The sequence below is a fragment of the Podarcis cretensis genome, assembly GCF_951804945.1.
Source record: "Podarcis cretensis genome assembly, chromosome: 3".
Taxonomy (NCBI): domain Eukaryota; kingdom Metazoa; phylum Chordata; class Lepidosauria; order Squamata; family Lacertidae; genus Podarcis; species Podarcis cretensis.
In genome coordinates, this window is record NC_137172.1 from 31,727,249 (window position 1) to 31,753,522 (window position 26,274).

Sequence of the window (26,274 nt, forward strand, 5' to 3'; positions counted from 1 at the left end):
CCTTCAACCCGCTGCCCTGAAGAGGCTTCTTGTGGCTATCCCAGAAGCCAGAACAGCGAGAGGGATCACTGTGCAGCGATCCCTCTTGCTGTTCTGGCTTCTGGGATTCAGAATATATTTTTTTCTTGTTTTCTTCCTCCAGTCTTATGGTCTGGTGCGTCTTATAGAACGAAAAATACGGTATTTCAGGTGGAGGAAGGGGAATAGTAGTTCAATTAGTTTATTGGTTTCGATAAATGTTTCTATCCCTACTGGAACTTGCTATTTGTCTGTGGTGCAGATATACATACACCAAACATTAAATGCTTCCTTGGAACCTCATAAAGAAAGAAAAGTTCAGAATACAGAAGCACTTCCTAATACCACCAGGAGGGGATGAATGCTGAGTACTATCCAGCACAAGGTAGGCATATGTAAAACTCATTGAAATTGATGAAATCAATGAAGTGCACAGCAAAATACTCATCCCACTGATTTCTGATTTGTTAAGGAAACCTAACTTTCAATGAATTGTACTATACACCTGCAACAGATGTTAAGGACTGACCAAAAAGGTACACATGAAAAGAAACATCAACAGTTTTATATTTCACCACAATTAAATGTGAAGGGATGGCCATCACCATTTACACATTGCTCCAATACATTAGCATTTCATTTATTTTATGAAGGTTGTTTTACAAAGAAAAGAAGCAAGCAACAGGTGTCTAAATTGGCATTTTGGTGTGCAGAGTATTATATAAACATTCACTAATACATCAAGTAAGGCAGGTAACTGGCATTCCTATTTTACAGATACAGTTATTTGAATTCATAGTATTTTTACTAAATATAGTTGTACATGCAACATTAGGAGCAGTTTTGCAGCTGTTTAGAAAGCACTGGATAATTTAGCTCCATACCATATCCACACAGACTCCAGAAACTCTCCATTTACTCATTGCTAAATAAAAGGTAACCACAACCACTCTCACTTAGATTAGGGCTTCCAGGCAAGAGGTTAAAACTAATGGGCTGAATTCAGCCCTGGCGCCTTTCCTTTTACAATTTAAGAATCACCTGTTGCCAATGTTATATGCTGCATTAACCATATAGGTAAAAGGTAAAGGTACCCCTGCCCGTACGGGCCAGTCTTGACAGACTCTAGGGTTGTGCACTCATCTCACTCTATAGGCCAGGAGCCAGCGCTGTCCGCAGACACTTCTGGGTCACGTGGCCAGCATGACAAGCTGCATCTGGCGAGCCAGCGCAGCACGCGGAACGCCGTTTACCTTCCCGCTGGTAAGCGGTCCCTATTTATCTACTTGCACTCGGGGGTGCTTTCGAACTGCTAGGTTGGCAGGCGCTGGGACCGAACAACGGGCCCGCCGCGGTGATTCGAACCGCCGACCATGCGATCAGCAAGTCCTAGGCGCTGAGGTTTTACCCACAGCGCCACCCGCGTCCCTCATTAACCATATACACAGACTCAAAAGAACTTTTTTTTTTTTGGTCTTAGCATCATTTGTGTAATGGATCTTTAGAGACTAGAAAGCAAATCCGCTACCTCAAGCCAAAATAGTTAACAGAACAACCCCCTTTGTGTCACAAGCTCTGCATGCTGAATTCCTGCTACCAGCATTTTCATTTCAATAGCTGAACTTGCAGAATATTAATTTATTATTAAACAGCAGCAGGTGCCTAGTGCACTGGAGATAGATTTGGGTTACCTAAAAATGGTCAGGCTCGGCTCCCTTCCAGGAAAGAGCAAATTTGTTCACTGTTTCCTTCCAACGGCTGCTGTGTTTGGATTTCATGCCTCTATTATGCAGTAAAGACCTACTGCATAGATATAAATAATGCACGCATCAATTCACAACAGTAGATTTCCCACAGAAATCACAATTCAGTAACTTCTCCCTATGCATCTACTTACATGAATAATGTATTTCAAAAGTAATTCCCTACCCCACCTACCCAAAAAAGCACAACAAGACATTAAACGAACCTTCAGAAGAGCCTGATTGTAATGTGCAACACTTTCTATTCTGCATGCCCTGGAGACATGGCTTTGTTTGCATTTTCACTAGGCAGAGCTTTATAAATTATAATATCTGGAAACCAGAGCACATAATTCACACAGAAAGCAATATTCTACATCTTTTCCAAGCTGGACTCAACCTAAGGGAATGCAAGATGATTCATTAGGAAGGTCTGAAACGCTTTCCTTGTTTGGCTTTAAACAAGGGCTCTAAATGGGAAGGAACCAAGGGAAAGAAACTGCTGATAAGCTCTCTCAACAAGCAAACCTCTCTGACAAGAATAATCTTAGCTGATTAGGGGACACTCTATTACCTGCTGTCCCTAGCCATTTCTCTGCTTCTCTATCTAAACATCTTTGCAATAGTGTTGATTTGCAAGGGTCTGGCATAGATAACAGGCTGTCAGAGATGTGTCAATACAGAGCAGTGATCCAATACCAAGCAACATGAAAAGATTTTCCACCAGAGAGATTAACTACTTTAAAGAAGCAAAATTTCAAGCCTGCAGCAATGCCACCTGCTGCCTCTTCTGACATTCAGAAAGGCCCAATGCATTACCCAAACTGCGAAAAAGACTCCATGAACTGAAAGTGAAGACACTAAACATACTTTTCCTTATTTTTTTGTTTTGTAACACAAGAAAATCTTTTTCAAAAAAAAAAAAACAAACTTAAAACAACCACAACAATATTAAGGAACCAAAAACAATAGAGTGGAAGTAAAACGAACAATGCCACACGGGCTCATTTGTCTATTAGGAATTACCATTTCCATATATTTGATTATAGAACAGCAGTGTGCAGGGATGAGCTCCCACAATCACCTCCCAATGAAGTCCTACTAGCACAGATCAACTGTCAAGCCAAATGTCTTCAGAAGACTACAAGAGGAGAGTCAAGGCACACACTAGAGTGGAAAGAACAATACTCTCTATCTGTGGTAATGAAAAGCAACAATTATGTTAGCTAGCGTGTTGTTATCTTTTGGAGAAAAGAGGATATGTGTGTATTTTGGACCTAGAATGCATTGGAAACAGACACAAATAACAATATATACATTTTAAACAGCTAAGGCAAATGCTATTTCTCTATTATTATTATTATTATTATTATTATTATTATTATTAAAAAAACAACAACAACCTCTTGCCTGCTGCTCCCCCCCCCCAAGTAAGGCCCACAGATGAAAGAATAATGGAGGAGGTTTGAAAATAACCAAGTTATCCTTGATTCAAATTGTACAGTGGTACCTCGCAAGACGAATGCCTCGAAAGACGAAAAACTCGCAAAACGAAAGAGTTTTTCGTTTTTTGAGTTGCTTCGCAAGACGGATTTCCCTTTGGGCTTGCTTCGCAAGATGAAAACGTCTTGCAAGTTTGTTTCCTTTGTCTTGCAAGTTTGTTTCCTTTTTCTTAAAACTGTGCATTCACTTCGAGGAGAAACTCATAGCACGCGGTATGGTAGCCTTTTTTGAGGTTTTTGAAGACTTTGGTGATTTTTGAAGCTTTTCCAAAGTCCGTGCTTCGCAAGACGAAAAAATCGCAAGACGAAGAAACTCGCGGAACGAATTAATTTCGTCTTGCGAGGCACCACTGTACTTCGTTCTTATTGTAGTTACACCCATGGGAATAAAGGCTTTCCATTCACTCAGTAATGAATTTTATGCTAATGCAGGCAAATTCAGTCTCTTGCTTTCCAAAAAATCTGTGTGTGCACTAAGAGACACATTGTTATATTTACGGTAAGCTCACAAACTGAGATACTGATATTTTAATTGATAACCTGCAGGCTCGCACAGGCCTTTTCAAAAGAAGTCATCATCTGTCAAAGCCACTAAAAACATTACTGCTTCATTCAACATTATTAGCGTTAAGACCAATCTTTTGCAGACTATTAATTCAGAATAGAAAGAGCCGGTTAGGCGATGCCTTTGAGATAGTCCTGTGCATTACAAAACTTCTAGCCTAACCAAATGAAGTGGGCCCTGCTGTGCAGAGTGCTTCTGCCCAGAGCTCTAGTCATCTATGCTTTCTTTCATAATACTTATTTCCACCCTCACTTGAGTCTTCTGATTCACCCTGACACTTTGTATTGTGTAACACTGAGCATGCTCAGTCACAAGAATGCAAGATGAGCCTACTGGATTGGGCCAATGGTCCTTCTAGACCAGCATCCTGTTGCCACAGCGGTAAGCCCTCCCATGATTCCCAGTGGAGATAGAATATAGCTATCTTCCATGAGTTGGTCTGAGCCTTCTAAGCCATCTAAGTTTGTGGCCATCACTGCTTCCTTGGGGAGTGAATCCTCCATTGGGCTGAGGTTTGTTGTTGTTGTTTTTTTGCAGCAGGGGGAGGGGGGCTGCCCCTTAGGCTGTATTCATAAGCATTTTTCAACTTCTACAAACCTAGCCCTGTTTTGGCTACATAACCTGCAAAAACCCTGAGCTCATTAGTAGCGTTTATTATTATACAGTGGTACCTCCGGTTTACCAACAAAGGTCCGTATAGTTAAAGCCATGGTTTTCCCAGTAGTGATGTATGGAAGTGAGAGCTGGACCATAAAGAAGGCTGACCGCCGAAGAATTGATGTTTTTGAATTATGGTGCTGGAGGAGACTCTTGAGAGTCCCATGGACTGCAAGAAGATCAAACCTCTCCATTCTGAAGGAAATCAGCCCTGAGTGCTCACTGGAAGGACAGATCGTGAAGCTGAGGCTCCAAGACTTTGGCCACCTCATGAGAAGAGAAGACTCCCTTGAAAAGACCCTGATGCTGGGAAACATGGAGGGCACAAGGAGAAGGGGACGACAGAGGACGAGATGGTTGGACAGTGTTCTCGAAGCTACCAGCATGAGTCTGACCAAACTGCAGGAGGCAGTGGAAGACAGGAGTGCCTGGTGTGCTCTAGTCCATGGGGTGACGAAGCGTCGGACATGACTAAACAACAACAACCACCTCGGGTTACATACGCTTCAGGTTACAGACTCCGCTAACCCAGAAATAGTACCTCAGGTTAAGAACTTTGCTTCAGGATGAGAACAGAAATCGTGTTCCGGCAGTGCGGCAGCAGCAGGAGGTCCCATTAGCTAAAGTGGTGCTTCAGGTTAAGAACAGTTTCAGGTTAAGAACGGACCTCCGGAACGAATTAAGTATTTAACCCGAGGTACCACTGTACATTGAAAGCTGCTGCCTGCTAGGGTTGGTGGGAGAAAGGACAGGACAGCTTACAGCAGGTGGCGCCAGCGGTAGGCAGAACACACTGGACAGAGTAGTTTAAGTGGTGGTGAGAAAGAGGTTGAGGAAGGGGAGGGAAAGAAGCAGCAGCTTTTAAGGGATGAGAGGGGGAAGGAAGTGCAAGACAAAGGGCTAGGAGGTGGCAGAAATTGGCTAAAAAGTGGTGCTGGGGACTTTTTTGTGCTGCATTGCAAGAAAGGAAGGTGCTGTCTTGCAGTGCAGCACTGAAACCAACATGATCTTGTCGTGGTTCCCCCCTGCTCCTGCTTTCAATGAATTCAACACCACCTGCCTCTCCGAAGTGGAGTGTTGGCTATCAGTTTCACAACTAAAATGCAGCAGTGATCGGTTGAGGCATCCTGCGTGAATTCTGATTTGGTCAGAGGCAGCAGTGCTTCTGAACACCAGTTGCTGGCAACCGCAGGAGAAAAGAGTGCTCTTGTGCTTGGGTCCTGCTTGTGGGGCTTCCTACAGGCATCTGGTTGGCCACAGTGAGAACAGGATGGTGGACTTATCAATGGGCCACTGGCCTGACCCAGCTGGCTCCTCTTAGGATTGGTCCAAGGCCACAATCAGAATAAGATAGGTGGACATATTTTTGAAGAGCTTCCTGTGGAACTGTTGTGGGAAGGAAATAACTGTGTCATCCTGACTGGCTCGGTGTTTCCAGCGTCAAGGAAAGAATCACAACGCTATTTTTTCTGAAATACAGTACATCCTTCCCTTTCCCTAGAGAGTAATGGGGCAGTGACAGGTCAAGCAACAGAGACTCCAAAGCAGAAAGACATGCAGAGAGTGATCATGACATGGAAGAAGGGGAGAGTTTAAGCTCTGGAGCAGGGGTAGGCAACCTAAGGCCTGTGGACCGGATATGGCCCAATTGCCTTCTCAATCTGGCCCACGGAGGGTCCGGGAATCAGCATGTTTTTAAATGAGTAGAATGTATGCTTTTATTTAAAATGCATCTCTGGGTCATTTGTGGGGCATAGGAATTTGTTCATTTCCCCCCAAAAAATATAGTCCGGCCCACCACATGGTCTGAGGGATGGTGGACCGGCCCATGGCTGAAAAAGGTTGCTGACCCCTCCTCTGGATGGAAGCGGGAGACTGATTGCTGCTGGTGAGCTAGTGCCCTTGTTGTTCTTATGAAAAAACCACCACTGATATTACTGTCTCACAGACTGTAGGGTACTTGCCTAATCTATTACCCATTAAAAAGGGATGCATATTTTTTATCTTCTTGAGAAGGTATCTAGGAGATAATGGGCCACTTTTGGTCTTCATTCTGAATTTACCAGGCATTGTGATCCAAAAGCATCTTTCCACTGTACAAAAGAAGCAGATGGCAGCAGAAAAGGCAATTCAAGTTCGGCAAGAGATCCGCCTGCATGGGTTTAGAACCAACCAGATAATCTGTTTTATTAACCGAAGAAATGCACAGGAGCCCTTGCTGCTTAAACCTTTGCTTCCTTTCGTGAGGTTTATCACCCTTCAAAAATGCTTTAGAGCCTTTGAATAAAAAGGCATTACAGTCCTCTCAAATCCAGATTAGCTGCTGTATTACAATGCACTGGAAAACTGCTGTTCAAAATACTCTGGAAATTATAGAATGCTTTTCAAAATAAGTCCTGCCTAACCTATTATCCCAAACAGAGGGAATCTTGCCTTCCTGACAGATGCATCCAGCAGTTAATACAGAATTTTATTCTTCATTCTGGTTTATCAAGTTTACAGTTCCATTCCTTTTGCCTCTAAGATTATAGTGCAAACACACTCACTATGACCAAACCTTGACAAATGCATTTTTCTCAATTGTTGTGATGCCATAGAATATTCATTACATATAATTGATAAAAACGAAGGTCGATTATGGGATATTACAGATTTAGAAAATGCAATGATAAAAAGACAGAGGTTAAGGTTATGGAGCAAAATGTATGGAATTATTAATTGCTGTGATATTTCCATTAATACATATCAAAACATGGGTTCAAAACATGAACCTTGTTATTTCAAATGATGTATGGAATTGGGGCTATGTACAAACTATATATTTAAAGCACATGACTTCCTCAAAGACTTTTGGGAACTGTAGTTTGTTAAGAGTGTTGGGAATTGTAGCTCTGTGGTGTGGTGGGTAAACTACAGGTTCCCATTATTCATGTGCTTTGTATATATGGTGTGTACACAGCCTGGGTGTGGCAAAATGTCCCACATCAAACACTAAGTTTTGTTGATGGTGGTACTTGACACCTGTCAGACTGAATCAAATATACTCAGGAGTGGATAACAAATGTAAAACATCAAATGATGTATTTTGATCATAATCTAAAATAATGGTTTTCTGGACAAAAAGCTTTACGCAGCAGAGCTTCATAATAAAATTAAATATATATTTGTCTCTAAAATAAAAAAGATTCATTTTTTAAAATGTAAGTACTGTATATAAAGTCAAAATGTGTTCTAATCAGTTTTTTCTATCCTTCTAAGCAGTGCAGAATGTTATTCATGCAAGCTGCTATTCATTAAGAAATAAAGCAGAACAATTAAAAAAAAAAATGTACATCTCTGTATTAAAAAGTGCTACCAGAGCCATGAAATGGGAATCTCAGTTTAAAATCTCAATTTATATTCCAAGCAACCTGGGTACAAGATTTGCATCTGAATGTGGGTTAAAGCCTCAGCGCCTAGGACTTGCCGATCGAAAGGTCGGCGGTTCGAATCCCTGCGGCGGGGTGCGCTCCCGCTGCTCGGTCCCAGCGCCTGCCAACCTAGCAGTTCGAAAGCACCTCCGAGTGCAAGTAGATAAATAGGGACCGCTTACCGGCGGGAAGGTAAACGGCGTTTCCGTGTGCGGCTCTGGCTCGCCAGAGCAGCGATGTCACGCTGGCCACGTGACCCGGAAGTGTCTCCGGACAGCGCTGGCCCCTGGCCTCTTAAGTGAGATGGGCGCACAACCCCAAAGTCTGTCAAGACTGGCCCGTACGGGCAGGGGTACCTTTACCTTTACCTTTACTCATTCAGGTGAGCCAAGGCAAGCTGGAATATCCTTGCATGTGAGACTGATGCTCTGAGTGGGAGAGAGATATTATTCCACAGACTGTCCTAAGAAATACAACATCCCTAATTAAAGAATTGATATGACTGCATTGCCATATTTAGTTGCCTCTAGCACAAACATAATAACAGTAGCAAAATCTAAACTACTGCCATGGTCTTTTCTGTTATTTGACGAAGTACTAACCAACTGTATAGAGGTATAAGAGTCTGTACTGGCTGTGTGTGAGCTGAATAAATAAGATGAATAAGACAGATTCAGTAATCTCTACCAAGTCTAAATGTGATGTCAGTACTCCCTACACACACACACACACACAGAGAGAGAGAGAGAGAGAGAGAGAGAGAGAGAGAGACTCGTTGCTATACTTGTATACTGTTGTGAATTTGTGGGTGACAGACCTTTTACCCTCTGGACCCAGAAATTTCCAAAGGACATCATTTATAACTCTGAGGAAGCCCCTGGACCCCCTGGAATCTCACCCTGCTATGGAGACTGGGGTGGCATGTAACAATAATTTTCCGTGCCATATAACTTTGTTTAATTAGGTATCTATGTTTCTCTAGGTCCATGGGCTTTGTAAGCAGCAGAGTGTTGAGGCTTTGGGAGTTAGAAGAAATGCAGATTCCTGTGTAGGCATTGAAACAACAATAATGTAATTTATCCAGTAATACCAAATAAAGTGGAACTTAATCCAATCTTCTAAAAATAAGCAAACATCCTGCAGCAAAAGATACAGTACTAAACTATTCTTTTACAGCAATGTTGTCAACATTTATGTGAGAAAAATCATAGCCCTGTTGAAATATAGACTAGATGGGGCTCACTATTTCTCTCAAAGAATGGGCACGAAGGGGAAAGGAAATAGAAAGGAAAGATATCGCCTCAAAGTTGATTAGGGGATCCATTGCTAATGTTGACAGACAAGTTATATAAGGACAGTAGACATTTCCCCTTCAGCTTTCCATAGAGATTTCAAAGTACCAAGATTAGTCTCTCAAACCTCTGACTGGGAGAAGGCTAATCTGACTAGATTTTGTGCCTTATTTACTGCTAGCATTTGCAACATTTAATATAATTAAGAACCAAACCACACACCTAAAACTACAGAGAAAGCTGTAAAATGGGGTTGGTGCAGGGAAGCTTGAGAACAATTATTTATCCAAGTGGGTGATTATGACAGGCACGCTCACCATCATAACCTCCAAACTGAGTGAATTCAGGCAACCACCACCTACTGTTAATTTTTATGTTCCATGGCTTGATGGCTCTTTTAATAGCTGTTTTTTTAAAAATGCTAATTATACAAATATCTGTAATGGCAGTTGGAGGTTTAAAAATGCTTTGGATTTATATATGATCACTTTTAGTTTGTTGCTTTATTTAACTGAACCAATTCTTATGTTTTCTGTTCTATGATATAAATTGCCTTCAGATCCCATAGTATAAGGCAATAAATAAAGTACAGTGGTATCTTGGGTTACATACACTTCAGGTTACAGACTCTGCTAATCCAGAAATAGTGCTTCTGTAGCACCCTGCTTGTGGTTAACGCTTAGCTGGAATGAAATATTCAACGCAGCAATAGAGAAATTAAAATAATAATTTATTTGTCAGACAAATAAATATGAGGCACAGTGGTATATGGTTACCAAGCTCTGGCCTGGCCTCCTGCCATTCTGGCCAGCACTTATATTTCCTTAATCCAGCCCCCTTGCTCCTCCTGTGGCTGCCTCTGTCCAATCAGCCTGGTTGAAATTCCTATTGGCTGTTTGCTAGAACCAATCACAAAAGATACACCCATTTCCTTCTGCCCTTTTATGGGAAACAAAAAGCTATATATTCTTCTATCTATAAATGACAAATAAGTAGTAATATATCTTACATGTGTCTCAACAAGGAACCTTAATTACCAGCTCACCTCGCCCTATTGCCCTCCAAAACAGATGGTTAATCTTAAATTTTTATCTTAAACAGATGTCAAGGATCATCATTGAAAGATCTCCTTCCTTTGGAGGTCTCTAAACAAAAGCTTGATAAATGCTCTAATGATGTTTCCTGCTTGGCAAGGGGGGCTGGGCTGGTGGCTGATGGCCCCTGTGATCTCTTCCAACTATATGAAATAAGAATCTAGCATAAGGATTTAACATTTCTTAGCTTCTAATTCCTTTGCATAATTACATTTAAGCCAATATATTTAATACATAACATAAATAACCTTTTAAAAGGAAAAGAAATCTTAAAAGGATCTCAGTTTAAGAAAGAAACAACTTTAGAAAAAGACTTCCTAAAATACTCTCTTCCTTTCTGCCAGCTAGATGCTTTTCCATTGCTCTTGACCTTTCAACCTTAGGAAAATATGGCTCAAGTTTAATGGGAGGCACATGGTTTTATTTTACTATTTACCCACTCTTAATTATGTTTATCTCTTTTTTTATCTTCTGTAATATGTAGGGTCAGTGTAACCTTGGCTGTCAGCCTGTAATTCCCTTTTTACGACTTTGAGAATTGTTTTCTGCTATAAATCAGGGGGCCCCCTTGTCTAGGAGGAAAAACATTTTGCCAAGGTTCTTAGGCAGCTGCTCTTCTGCCTGGCATGAAACATTTGAAGATCTTTAAGCTCATTTTAAGATACAGGCCCTGATCAAAATATAAGCTTGATAAAAATGCAGGCTTATGATTAGATGCCTCACTTCAGGTTAAGAACTTTGCTTCAGGATGAGAACAAAAATCATGTTCTAGCGGTGCAGCGGCAGCAGGAGGCCCCATTAGCTAAAGTGGTGCTTCAGGTTAAGAACAGTTTCAGGTTAAGAACGGACCTCTGGAATGAATTAAGTACTTAACCCGAGGTACCACTGTAGTAACAACAGCAGCAGCAGCAGTCTGGAAAATGAAATAATCTGAGTATCATTCAAAAGTAACTATAAACGGCATAATATTGACTTTTAAATCTCTGTGTTAGCTGAGTTTGAAGCTTTGACTGACAGTATAGCTTCTAATACAGGGGTCAGCAAACTTTTTCAAGAAGGGTCAGTCCACTGTCCCTCAGACCTTATGGACTATATTTTGAAAAAAGAATGAACGAATTCCTATGCCCCACAAATAACCCAGAGATACATTTTAAATAAAAGTACAAATTCTACTCATGTAAAAACACCAGGCAGGCCCCACAAATAACCCAGAGATGCATTTTAAATAAAAGGACACATTTTATTCATGTAAAAACACGTTGATTCCTAGACCGCCCGCGAGCTGGATTTAGAAGGCAATTGGACTGGATCCGGGCCCTGGGTCTTAGTTTGCCTACCCATGTTCTAATACGTACAAAACCTTTAGTGGGAATAAAGCAAAGAAGATTTATCCACTGACCTCGTGCTCAATCAATCAATATGGTCCAAGATACAAAACGGTAATACAGCTCTCCCTCCATGACAAAAAGCAAGCATGCTTATCCTTACATAAAATGTAAGTTCAATATTAAAAGGCAGGCCTCAGGGAGTAACCAGCTCTTCTCTCTTATTGCCTAACCCTTTAGCACAATTTGATAGTCCAGGGAGGAGGGGAAATGGATTTTTCAAAAGATATATGTTGCAACACTTTGGGGAAGAAAATGCAGCTTTAAAAAAAAAATAAAAGATGCTTAGAGATTTGATTAACTAGAAACTGTACCAAGGGGTTTCTACACAGAACACACAGGTGACAGTAGGAATAAAGTAGTGATTTAGTTTGACAACCCTATTATCAAACTGGAATAGAAGCCATAAAAAGGAGACGCAGATAACAAGCCAATATTTTGTTCTCTTAGCACTGTATTGTGTGCATGGCTTCAAGATTATAAACATTCAGCAATGGAGAGGTGGGGAGGGGGAGAAGGATATGCAACAGGAATGAGTCACTTTGCAGCCTCCGCCCCCTGCCTATACAAGCCTACAATGTCCACAGATGGGGGAAAAAATGTGTTTGCAAACTTACTACAGTATGGCATATTTCAAAACACTTCTATTATTTCAGCAGTAATATGCTTTCCAGGATGCCGTAATGGAGTGGAGGGGGGGGGCAACCAAATCGGGTGTTTATATGCACAGATATGACAGCCTTCAAAAATTGATAATATAATTTCATTTTATTCATGCGACACTAACACAGTATTATTTTATTTAGGTTTATTACCAGTTGAAATGCGAAAAACTGTCTCCGAAAGAAGAAAAACGCAAACCTTGCAAACGTGTTATTATAGAGTAAGAAAGAATTCTACATAAACTAGGCAGATTTTGAAAATTCTTCTTATCTCTAGTGTTTTTATTCCACATACAAAATACTTTGCACTTATCTGTTAATACTGAACATTTGTGTATGTATATACAAGCTACAAGCAACAATACAATACAGGTGTAATTCCATAAATATTTGCACCAGTGTTAATGCACAGATCAAGATAAAAATTGACACGGTAAAGGCCAACTAAACCAATTTTCCTGACCTTCAGCAATACCAATTATATCCAAATCATTCCTGACAGATCATCTAATTATCCTTTTTTAAAAGCCTCCAGTGTTGAAAATCTACATGTTCACATGAATATTTGTTACTCTGCCAAACCATTCTTTATAGACAATTCTTCCTGGTTATTAAAACCTTAATTGATCCATCTTCCAATTTAAACCTGCTGCCTGTATCCTCCCTTCTCACCACTAACCACAGGAAGCAACTTTCCCCCATCTGCCCATATTTAGGAACATAACAATGAAATAACAAATGTGATTTCTGGAGCCAGGGGCTCCAGGGGCCCCACCCCTCTATCACAGACGCACAATTCGTTTTTAGAAGCCAAGCAGGGCCACTGAACAAATTTCACAGGTGTGTTGTTTGTACAGCACACTAAACTGTAACTTAGTATTATGTGCACAAACAAGAATAAACTGCATGGGTATTAAGTTAGAAAGAAGTATCAATAGAGTTTTAATTTCCACACCCTGCTTGCTCAAATCTTTTGGCGAAGCTTGACAACTGGGACACAGAAAATCAGTCACAGGTACTCATTTTTCTATTCGACAATGCATAAGTTTAAGACAAGTTTTTTTTACTACTTGTATTATCATTATCTGTAGAACTCCAGAGTTGTTTATACTGTTTGCTTTTTGTAAACTCTCTGAAAACCAATAAAATACAGTTATGAAAGAAGAGGAAGGAAAGATGTGGAAGAATCAGTGGGGGCTTTGGACAACTGAAGGACAACAAACCAAGGAAAAGCAACACTGAAGACATATTGCCAAAATATTGCATTGTAAGACTGTCGTGCTCATTCTATAGGACTGAAGGTGATACAGTTCTACACAGTGCTAATGAACATGATCCCTCCATCTTCACACAAAAGTGAGCACCTACATAGGGCAATTCTTTTCAGTTGGTTAGTTGTGCTGAACACTATCACTAATAGAAGTTCCTGCAGAAAAAGGTTTCAGAGCAAATCAATAGGTCCAACAGCAATGATTCACCAGGATCAGATACTGTTTCATCCAGGGTTTTGAAGAAACTTAGATGTATGAAATTGTTGAATGATTGGAAGTGATATGCAATCTCTACACCCCCCCTCCCATTGGCCTATGTGCTGGAAGGTTAGGAAGTAGATAATGCACTACAAATTCTTGGAATAGGCTTGAGAAATGATCCTGGAAACCAGGAGTACTATTTCAGATGCCATGACTGAGGAGGACATATTCTCAGCAAAGTTTAAATGGAAGCATTCTTTTTTATACATTCACATTTAAATTTCAAAAAAAGCAGTGTATTTTAAGGGCATTTGTTTGTACCTCAGAATAAACTACATTAATGTTATTACTATTCAGACAAGGACTCATATTTGCTGGACTTGTCAAGAAATGCCAATTGGTGGAAAGACTGAAGGACAGAGGAAAAGCAGAAGCAGTCTGTTCTCATGGGCATGTTTTCAATGAGGCACTGCAAAGAATGTGAGAGGGCACACATTTTGATAAAAAAACAGGTGAGAACAAATGCGGGCAGGGTGGGGGGAATAGAGACAATAAATACATTCAGGATAGTTAACCCGGGGCGGGAGTCATATTCAGAAGAATCAATTGGTGTCTAGTCCCCTTGGAATTGTACCACTTCAGAATGAAAATACAGTGGTACCTTGGGTTAAGTACTTAATTCGTTCCGGAGGTCCGTTCTTAATCTGAAACTGTACTTAACCTGAAGCACCACTTTAGCTAATGGGGCCTCCTCCTGCTGCAAATAGAAGGCATGGGGGGCGGTGACCTGAATTGGCACTGCAGCAGCAGGGAGAGAGTTAAGGGGATTTTTTCCTCCCATGCCATGTCAGACTGGGCCCACTTTTGGATACCCCACCCCAACACCTGCAATTTATTTTTTTAAAAAACCTTCCACATAATAGTTAATTGTGTGAATAGAACATCTAAGTTTGGGTCTAGAGAAAGGTGAAGTGGAAAGTCATTAAATGAAGTAAAAAATATACCAGATATTATCTGACAAGTAATAAATATTTTAAAAAAGATATAAGATGTTTTACCTTCCACATCAAGGCACCTAGGTGGGCTATCTGACCAGATAAGGTTATACATGCACTCAAGGAACTCTGTCCCCTCTAGTTTATATCCAGGAAAGCACTGAAAATATATCATAGTTCCTACTGGGAAGGAGGACTCGAACTCAGATATGTTAATGTAACTATGAGGAAGAACCAATGGCCTCAGGCAACCTGCAAATTAAGAAGAAGGAGGTATCTTATTATGAGACGCTTATTTTTAAAACATCCCAATTACAGCTATCAGGCTAAAATATATATTCCCTTCTCTCCCCACAGCGAATGTTACTCCTGCTCATCTGATTCGACTCTCAGATTCACCCCGCAATGTGCCAGATCACTACTCCTAATTGTTTAGTGTACAGCTGTAGCAAATTATAATATACTGTCTGCAAAATCAGCATAGGATTAATTAAAAATGGCAGTATTTTCTATTTTTCTACATTCTGCCCCTCCCCTTCAGTTTATAGTTCAATAATTATTATTTTTCACATGGAATCCTTCATTTTTAGACCGCTACTTATCCAAACAATTGCTTGTTCACTTCAAAGGTGTGATACTCAGCATCTTATATATATTGTAATCGGTGCATGCAGTTAAGAAAGTAATATTGGCTAGTTCCAACTAGTTGCAATGGGTCTGAACATCCACACTAAGAAGCTTCCACAGTTACCCACTAGCTGCAAAAATATTTAGGCAAGCAAATGGATGCTGCTTGAAAGGAGAGCTTTGTAGTGGGCACCAAACTTTATTCTTACTTTCTCCATCAATCAAAACAGGCTCAAAGATTCGTAAAACGATCTCAGTGAGCACCACGTGCATTTTGTGGGCCTCCTATTCTGAGCTGCATTTAATATAATAAATTTAATGGACTCTTACAGCTATACACCAACATATTTTTAGCTGGCAACAAAGGATCCCTAATGAGGATATTTCAAATAGGAATGCACCCAGTGTTAGCCATCATAGTCAAAGTATTTCCATTGAAGTTAATAGACAAAACTAACTTCAGTCAATTCATTTCAGTGGATCTACTATGAGTAGAAATTAATCCAATACAACCCTATGTGAACATACCAAATAGGTACTTAATTCTGTGACTTTTGTGACTTTGCCATTAAACACACATAACACTATATTATCTGTTTTGAGAAGTACACTTGGTTTAAGTTTGCTTACAGTGTCAAAAGGCACTATGGCCTTGTCTATTATTTTGCATCTAGTCATAGTGCAATTTGTGCCCCCGCAGCCAAGCGTAGCCCATTTATTGTAATTTGCCCTGCTTGGAAACTTTAGCTAACAGGGCATGGCAGATCCCCACCTGACATGGACGGGAATGTCAGACATCTATCTGCACTGGCATCCAATTCCACAGAATGATACAAGCTCCAGATTTACCTCAGAAACCGCCTCTCCTCCTTATGCTACAAAATTTTCCTAGACACCAAGAATACATTCTTACCACCACCCTGAATGTGCAGATGCTTATAACTGACACTAAGGCATTCTTGCAGGCCGCTTCAGAAATATGCAACTTTCTTTTTCTGGACATTTAAAGTATACAGAAACTTAACTGCAAAGGAATGCTGCTACCTTGATGTTGGTGATCGGAGTATGTAAAACCTGTTCCTCACCAGCTTTGTGTTTCCAGGACCCACTGAAAGTGAAGGTTTTGACCTAAAGTACAATTGGGGACCAAGTTATTTGAAGGACTTACACCCAAATGGGTCTTTCCCAAGCATGAATATTTGCTCATCTTGCTTCCTTGGTCAGTGCCATGGGAGAGAAGGCCTTACTTGTGGTTGCCCCAGTTTATGGAGCACTCTTCCCGTGGAAATGGAGATTGCCTCAACTTCTCAAATTTATAGGAGGATTTATTTCAGGCAGCTTTCCCCCCTCTTTTAAGTCTTTATTTTATAAGCTTAAAATAGAAAGCTACTTTAAGAAGTATAGCTCTTTAGCAGCGAGAATCTGCACAGCTATTTATTTTTAGTCGACCTGTGTTTAAAAAAGTTTGTACAGTTGCCATTTTAATTATATAGTTGTGTTTTAAAACTGTATTGTGTTTTTATGATACATAGGGTGCCTTGAGTGGGCTATGCCTAAAAAGGCAGTCTATAAATAGATTTTATAAACAAAAATACAAACACCTCTCCCTTCTAGGAAAAGAACAAGAGGTTGCTTCCCTCACATTGAAGGAGAGAATGGGAGCATGCCTTAGGGCTCACTTTTTCCTTACCTGCTCCCCAAGACTTTAAAAATAAAATATATCTGCTCATTTTCACTTATGGCAGGAAGGCATAATAGGCACTGCATAACTCCACTAAGTAAAAACTGAAACCTTTTTAAAAAAGTTTAAAAACCTAAAATAAAGCAGTCCACACCTGAAAATAAAGTTTTCCCTGTCTAGCAACAGGGGCAACTAAAATGTAGCTAAAACTATTCTCTAAATATATATGCAGAAAAGTTATTCAGTATAAAGTAGGCATATGCAAACTTTATACAAATCTAACATCTTCCATCCACTCTTCAGGTGGGCATTTTATCTTCTGTGGTGATGTGCAAGTGGTCATCCTAAAATCTTTTCCCCATCTGTGGTTGGTGCCAGACATGAAAGAATAGCTGTCAACGTTTCCCCTTTTTTAAGGGAAATTCCTTTATTCTGAGTAGGATTCCTCGCAAGAAAAGGGAAAAGTTGACAGCTATGCATAAAAGTGGATGTGGCCAGAGACATAAATGGACAAAGTAATGGATGTTACTTTTCCTTTGTATAGTAAAGCTACATTTCAGCCACTCAAAAGCCAGAGGTTTCTATCCACACACTGCCCTGCTCCCTACATCCTCCATCCAGGCAAGCAGACACTGCTGCAGTTCAAGGACACTTTGCAGCCGGGCAAGAGTATTTGAGGAATGCCCAGTACAGTGTGTAGGGAGAGAGGTAGGGCCTTGGGACTGAGCATGGCCTGGGCAGAGTTCTGAAGACTGGGCAGAGTGGCCAGAGTGCTGGGCTGAGGTTCCCTACCTTTGTACTAAACCAAGTGGTATGCAAATATGTTTTTTGCCCATGTTCATTGAAAAAAAGTCATTTGGCAAAAGGTACTGTATTACTGTACTAAGAACTATAGGTAACCATTATCTCTTTCAGCAGTAAAAGAAAGTAGAAATAAGAAAGATAAATAGGCAAGTTACACCGAGACAAGGCGTAAGGTCTATAAAAGAGGATGTTCTGGTGTACTAAACCTTGACAAATGGGCAGATTATCCCATGTTCCATCGTCTTGACACACTGAAACCATGTTGTCTAAATCAGGGTAACGGATCTGGAATCCTTCATGACAGCTGATTATTAATTTATCTCCAGTCCCGTATGTCTTGTTATGAACCTCTGCATCTTCAACAACAGGTGCAAGGCAATCTGTGGCTTCATAAAGAAATTATATATTATTAACTTAAACGTCAAAAGTTGACCAGCTATGTGAAAACACTCTTACACAAAGTCAACCCACAATAGCAGTTATTCTTAGAAGAATCTGCAAACTTTTGTGCCTAAGCTGATTTAACACCACACTTCCATTAGCATCAAGACTGTTATAGGATATTATATCCTGTGCATTATAGACAAGTTCTCAACAATCTTTAAAATTGTATGTATAGTTGAACTACCTTTACAGCAAAATAAAAATACAACCACTCCATCAACAATATTACTATAAAGAGTAGAAAAACAACAACTGGAGGTATAATATGAAGAAGAGTTTGAAATCATATTATTAATTATTATTATTATTATTATTATTATTATTATTTACCGGGGGGAGCACTGGCAGCAATGGTGCCTACCTGAGAGGTGCTGGAACTGCACTCCGGCTGAAAAAAAGCACTGCTCACATACCAAACTTATCTGCTACAGTATTAGACTAACTGAAAGCTAGTAATATGTCTTCCCTTTTATGAAATGTGTTTTTAAATGATGTATAAATTTATAATGCGTCAGTCACATCCATCCCCATCCTCAGTCATCTTCAAACCTCAGAGCGCCTCCACAGCATCAGATTATTTACTTCTTTGCATCACAAGTGGCATTAAAAGGAGTGTTTGCATATTTATACTTTAGTTTCCTTCTGCTCCACATTACTATGGATTAGTTTACTCATTCCCTTTTCCCCCCTTCGTGATTTGCACAAGAGTCTATTACAAGCTGCAGCACAAAAGGACTTTTAAGGTCAGGAGCTCAACCCCCACCTCAGCTCTATATCTATCCTATAGATTAGTCATAAAGAGTGTATGTATCAGTTGATTAATAGCAGCAGAGGCTCCTGCATTCTTAGCTGGAAAAGGGGCGGAGGAGGGCAATTTTCACAGATTCCCATCTCAGCAGCAGCCCCCAGCACTGCATCCAACAGCACTCTGGTTAACCTCCTAATTCCCTTTTTAGGAAACCAAGGAAAATCTGTGATGTGCTGATGTTTGGTTTGTGCTGGGTGACGTGAGTGGTCTGCTGAAATAATCAGTTACAAATTTTATGGATTTATTAATTTATTTTGGTATTGTACTGAGTGCTGTTTGTACTGATTTGCATTTTATAGTTTCATTGATTTATTGCGAACTGCCTTGCAATCATAGTACAGAGCTGTCTATAAACGGAACAAATCAATACTAAATTGTGGGTGTGGGAATCCTGTTCCACTGTGCAGGTCAATGCTGAGGCTGAGTTTGGTTGGGATTCCCAGTTTAGAATCCCCCATACTTTTCAGGTGGCAAAAAAGTCAATTTATTTAAACTGCTCCCCCTCAGACTTCTTCCTAGGCCAAATCAAGCACACATAAGCCTCAGGTCCATTAACTTGCACGAGGGCTGGTCCTTTGAAATGTTCCATAACTCTTAAAAACAAATCAATTTTTTTTTCTTCAGAAAGAAAACCAAGGTAGAGCAAAGATATTTTCTGCTAACTTTTTTTCAACCTCCCTAGGCTCAGGTGACACATACACACCAGGAGTACACAGCAACATTTTGTTGCAGAGCCACACTTGCTTGTACTCTAATATTTTTAAATATTTTTAAATACAGTAGATAATAACACAACCACTTAAGAAGGGCTTGCAGCATGTCAAGTGTTATAAAGGATACTGGGTGTTCTATGTCGGCTCTTACTGAACTGTGCCTGTTTTTTTTATCAATTTCTTTTTATACGTTACATTTCTATTGCATTCCTTTCTCCAAATCAGCCTTTGAGAACTACAATAGTCAAGTAAGGTTATTTAGACTGAGAGGTAACACAATTTGCCCAAGGCCACTCAGCGGTCTTCTTAGGCAAGTGGAAACTGTGAAGCACAATTTCCTCACGCACAATGCCAGCACTCTACCCCACTGCATTAGGCAGCGTGGGGAGGATATAGGGCATGGACTCTATCCACAGCAAGCAGTGGGGAGGGGGCACAAGACCAAAGAAGCAAAACTAAGAGCGGAAGAAAGCACAGCATCTTTGATCTCAAGAGTGACATATACAGACCAACTGTGAGCAAAAACATCAATGAATACATCATTGACTTGTGGCTTGCTGTTGTCTTGGAGTCTTGCTGTTCCACAAATAGACACGGAACATAACTGAGGTGAAATATGAGATTTTCATTTTCAAAAGCAAGAAACATTGATCCTGTTATACAATGACTTCACTCTCATTTATTTCAGATGATGGCTTGTAGATTGCACCATTCTAATTGTGTGGATGCTGGCCAGAAACACTGCTTCTTTCACTGAGCTGTTAGTGGACTGCCATCCCTGCAAATAGCTTCTGCTATTAAACCAACTTCAAAGCTTCAGCCAGAGGAGACTTGTTCAAGGAGGAAAGTCTGCTGAACACTTATGTACAAAGGATGAAACTGTACAGTTTGTTTTTTACCCAAGACTCTAAAATATTTGGGGGGGAAACCCTGTAACTACTAGCTCCCACTTTAGCAACTGGGGTAAGTAAATACATATTCTATATGGAACAGCTCAAAGTTAAAACAGAAAATTTAAAACTCCTCATTTGCTGAAAAGATGCTTAGCCCCTCTATTTTCTCAGTAAACACACTGTTGAAAGCCCAAAACACAATCTCTAAGCGGCAATGGAAATGAATATTAACATGCTTTTCTCTAGACTATTTCTTTTAACTATGATATCTGTGCCTTAAGATATGCAAGAAGCAAAACAAAACAAACCCAGCTTTAGCAGATCAATGTGGTGCTTACCTTTTAACAAAGATAAACAGAAAAATGCAAGCTCTGAAATCCCCAAGTGTAATATTCTGTTATGACAGAAATATAACACTAAGACATCCAACATTAACGAGCCTGAGAGGTACTTTGCACATTACATTTTGCACATGACCTAGTCCACTGTGGCCATGGTGGCCATGCACAGAGCCCTGTTTGTCCCCCCCTTCTCCCACTTATGGACGTAAGTAACACAAGGGTTGTTAGGGAATAATAGGTCTGTGTGCATCATTCATATGCCCACTCAGCCATCCTCTGCTGCCTCATGCAAGTTACTTGTGTTCCATAACATGCATACACACAAAAAACAGAGAAGGGGGAGGAAGCAACAGCAAAGAGAGCATCACAATGTATAGGGCTAGTGAAGAGGAGAGGCATAAGCAAAGCCAAACATTCAAATTCTGCTCCCTCTAAATAATAAGTTGAGTCAGGACATGAGTGCTGCGAGAGTAGTAAGTGCAAATATATTGTGTGATCACACTTGAACTATTTACACAACACAGATGCTTGTACCTCCTATCCCCTCTACATTTGAAACTGCTCAGAAAGGTGTGCTTTTCTGTCAGTGAACAGAAGCAGTATAAACCCCCAGCTTCTTTTAGTCTAAACAGGAGCATAGCCAAGTTTGTGTCCTGAAAAGCAGTAGCATATGTTAGTTTGCTATGTTGTCAAATCACCTATTTGCCTGGTTTAGGCTCCAGTTTGTAATATGAAACAGCATAACAAACTGAGTTCCTTTTCTGGGAGTATTTTTCTCTGGCTAAGAACGTTAAAAAAACACAATGATTCTGAGCTTGTGCAGTGCAATTGTCTTCTAGAATGGGTTCCTTGTATACTGAAAGGATTGTAGCAGAGCTAATGTTGTCCCACCCAGTCTTGACATATCAAGTACCAGAACTGTTTCCACAATAGACATTTAGTGCACAGTTTCCACACTTTGTTCACTCACTTTTTACAGGGCATCTATATGACGTACTGATGTTTCCCCTATGCTCATTCCATACTCTGCCCCCACTCCCCGACAGAAGAAAATCCAACTTTTAAAAGAATAATGGAACAGTCACACAATCATCCCAAGGGTAGATTGACATGGGTTGGTCCAATACATTTTGGAGGCTGCATTTTCACATGCAGGGGAAAGTCCCTAACTCACCGAGGGTTTGAGACCCATAGGCTACCCTCACCTGGTTTAGCTGGCCAGTCAAAGCAATTTGCCAAAGTGTGGCTGGCTGCTGCATGCTGACAGCTTCTAAGAGCCACAGATGAGAACTGAGTGCAGGATGGGGACCAAAGGTGTACAAACTACCCCAGAAGAAGCACAATGTGACCCCCGCCAAAAGTAATGCCCCTCCCCTAACACCCAGACACCCTGAAAATGTACTGCAGGATTATTCCTAAAAGGAGGAGTTAAGCTCAGAAGTGTTTATTCCTGATATAACTGGTATAGATACCTTGGTTGATAGTTAGCGTTAAAATCTATTAGCAATCTATCAATGCAACTCAACTTGTTTTTTAGGTATTCTTCTACCAACAAACCCAGGATATGGTTTGATCAAAAATTTACAAACCAATATTAAGACCTTGTGACCTGTATGTGTTATCTAATCCAGACAACTACAACTAATCCAGAATGCAGCAGCTAGACTGGTGATTGGGAGTGTCCACTGAGACGACATAACACCAGTCTTGAAAGACCTACACTGGCTCCCAGTACGTTTCCGAGCACAATTCAAAGTGTTGGTGCTGACGTTTAAAGCCCTAAACGGCCTTGGTCCAGTATACCTGAAGGAGCGTCTCCACCCTCATCGTTCTGCCCAGACACTGAGGTCCAGTGCCAACGGCCTTCTGACGGTTCCCTCGCTGTGAGAAGCCAAGTTACAGGGAACCAGGCAGAGGGCCTTCCCAGTAGTGGCACCCGCCCTATGGAATGCCCTCCCACCAGATGTCAAAGAGAAAAACAACTACCAGACTTTTAGAAGACGTCTGAAGGCAGCCCTATTTAGGGAAGCTTTTAATGTTTAATAGACTATTGTATTTTAATATTCTGTTGAAAGCCACCCAGAGTGGCTGGGGAAACCCAGACAGATGGGTGGGGTATAAATATTATTATTATTATTATTATTATTATTATTATTATTATTATATCAGATTGTTTTAAAATGCTGCTGTGGGTTTTGCCACCAATATGATATACAAATCTGTCTTATCAGTCGGGGCAGAGGATGTGGTTCAGTCTTTTTGGCGCTGCAAATTAGCAAATGTTTACGTTTCCTCATTGACAGCGATTCCAGATCACATCAGAGCATTGGTGGGAGGCCAGGAGGGGGCAGCACATGCTCACACTGAGAGTAAGTGGGGCCACATCTAGGTGCCTAGAAGGCTGGAAGCAGGTTTTTTTTACTTGTTAAAAATAACGGGTAGATAATTACAAGGCTGTAATATGCACTCTCTGGGACGCAGGTGGCGCTGTGGGTTAAAGCCTCAGCGCCTAGGGCTTGCCGATCGAAAGGTCGGCGGTTCGAATCCCTGCGGCGGGGTGCGCTCCCGCTGCTCGGTCCCAGCGCCTGCCAACCTAGCAGTTCGAAAGCACCTCCGGGTGCAAGTAGATAAATAGGGACCGCTTACCAGCGGGAAGGTAAACGGCGTTTCCGTGTGTGGCTCTGGCTTGCCAGAGCAGCGATGTCACGCTGGCCACGTGACCCGGAAGTGTCTCCGGACAGCGCTGGCCCCTGGCCTCTTAAGTGAGATGGGCGCACAACCCCAGAGTCTGTCAATACTGGCCCGTACGGGCAAGGGTTACCTTTACCTTTACCTTTAATATGCACTCTTACATTGTGAATATGCGGATACATCATTTGCCGCCCCCGCCCCCAGCCATTTAGGGTTCTGCATGTACTGTATGTCGCTTCATCCTTCACCTTGATACTATATGACTTCCAGTGCCATTGTCTACAAAGGTGTGTGGGCATGGACGAAGAACAGTGCACAAGAGCAAAGCAAAACATAAATAAATACCTTTCATGAGATTACTACCACAGCATAAAATGCACAACCATCATCCTAAAGAAAAATTGTATTCTAGGCCTAAGAAAATTTGATTCTGTTGTCCCAGAGGCTTCAAATTTATACCTTTTTGTTTTGCCTTCAAGATGTAATAATGTGGAAAACAAACTTAGTATGCACACAAAGCTTGCTAACCTGAAGCAAGAAAGATAAAGTGTAAAGTGTGGCAAAGAATCTCAAATATAGTGTCACTGCCATGCAGCTAATGATCATGGCCCAAAGAAAATAGAACAACCTGCAATCCCAAAATCATTGGGTTCTACACATTATTCAGCTGATAGAAACTAGGAAGGCTTCTGATTCTGACTGACTTCTTTGAAGAGCTAGTGCTCCTCATGATTTCACTATTCTCATAATACACTATTGTTTGGGACTCCATGCTACTGATGACAGGACCTTGTCATTCCCCTCTTTTGAACCATCACAAATGTCCAAAATATCTATGCCAATTTTGCTTTATCCAATGGCAACTTATGAAATAAACATTTCACACCTCCAGTTGGGCCAATACCACCTTGTTGGCAGCTGCAACACAAGGAGGAGACTTAAAACATGACAATACTTGAAGTTTCACAGAGGAGGAAAAACAGGTTCCCCACCTCTTTGCCCCACGCCCACCCCCAATGTTCAGTTGATCTAATTTGCTGCAAATGCATGTACGGTGATGCCCCGCAAGACGAATGCCTCGCAAGACGAAAAACTCGCTAGACAAAAGAGTTTTCCGTTTTTTGAGGTGCTTCGCAAGACGAATTTCCCTATGGGCTTGCTTCGCAAGACGAAAACGTCTTGCAAGTTTGTTTCCTTTTTCTTAAAACCGTTAATACCCAGGGTGCATTGCTTGAAGAGGTGCAGTTGCGACTTGACTTCGAGGGGCAACTCATAGCACGCGGTTTGGTAGCCTTTTTTCAGGTTTTTGAGGACTTTGGTTATTTTTGAAGCTTTTCCAAAACTTCTTTTGCATCCATTTGGTAAGTTAAACTTTTAAAACTTTTTTGGGGGGTTTTGGATTTTGGGTTGGGGTGTTTGGAATTCAAGGACTTGGTGTTGGGGGGGGGTTGCAAGAATCTGGGAGCTTGTGTGATTTTTTTTTGAATTTTTATGATTTTCTGTGACCATTGGGCCATGTTGTTTGTTTTTTTTAAAAAAAAATCTGGGTTTGAATTTCTGTGTGGTGGGTGGCTGGGGGAACAGTTGGGGAGGGGTTTGCAACAGTTGGGGAGGGGTTTGCAATTTCTGTGTGGTGGGTGGGTGGCTGGGGGAACAGTTGAGGTTTTTGAAGACTTTGGTGATTTTTGAAGCTTTTCCAAAACTTCTTTTGCAGCCATTTGGTAAGTTAAACTTTTAAAACTTTTTTGGGGGGTTTTGGATTTTGGGTTGGGGTGTTTGGAATTCAAGGACTTGGTTCTGGGTTTGAATTTCTGTGTGGTGGGTGGCTGGGTGCTTTTGAATTTTTTGGATGTGAAGCACTGATTTATTTTTTTTTTGTGAGTTTACAAAGGTAGGAGCTGTGCTGCCATGGGACCCAAGAAGATTGCTGCTGCAGAGGCCGGCGAGAGGAAGAAGGAGAAGGTGACGCTGGAAATGAAGAAGGAGATCATCCGGAAGCACGATGGTGGAATGCGTGTGACAGACCTCGCCAGGGAGTACAGGAGGAATCCATCGACCATCGGGACCATCCTGAAGATGAGGGAGAAGATCCTTGCGACTGATGCAGCCAAGGGAGTCACCAGGATCGTGAAGAACTGCCCAGCTGTTCTGGAGGAGGTGGAGACGTTGCTGCTCATCTGGTTAGAAGAGAAGCAGCGTGCAGGGGACACAGTGACTGAGGCCGTCATTTGTGAGAAGGCCAAGGCCTTGCACGCAGACCTCGTCCGGGAACAGCCAGGAACCTCAGGCGAGCCAGAAGTCTTCAAGGCAAGCAGAGGTTGGTTTGACCAGTTCAAGGCAAGATCTGGAATCCACAGCGTGGTCAGGCATGGAGAGGCTGCCAGTTCTGATGTTCCTGCGGCTGAAGACTTTGCAGCGGAGTTCCTGGAGGTTGTGAAGATGGAGGGCTACGTTCCACAGCAGGTCTTCAACTGCGAC

The 26,274-nt window shown here is 41.2% G+C and overlaps 1 protein-coding gene and 1 long non-coding RNA gene across 5 annotated transcripts in view; one reads left to right on the forward strand and one right to left on the reverse strand.

Annotated features, from left to right (window-relative positions):
* Positions 1 to 26,274, reverse strand: part of SUSD4 (sushi domain containing 4) — an 81,205-nt gene that overhangs the window by 5,585 nt on the left and 49,346 nt on the right. For 2 of the 4 annotated variants that reach the window (XM_079969275.1, XM_079969276.1), the window contains exons 4-5: positions 18,113 to 18,292; positions 14,858 to 15,046 (exon numbers count right to left, since the gene is read on the reverse strand). The exons of 1 other annotated variant lie outside the window; for it this stretch is intronic. In XM_079969275.1, coding sequence (XP_079825401.1) covers positions 14,858 to 15,046; positions 18,113 to 18,292 — 369 coding nt within the window. The remainder of the gene's footprint in view (positions 1 to 14,857; positions 15,047 to 18,112; positions 18,293 to 26,274) is intronic. One more of the 4 variants, XM_079969277.1, reaches the window with a different exon arrangement.
* LOC307213114 lies at positions 11,413 to 12,590 on the forward strand. The gene is made up of 2 exons (XR_013837397.1): positions 11,413 to 11,775; positions 12,472 to 12,590. It is a non-coding gene; the product is annotated as an uncharacterized lncRNA (long non-coding RNA).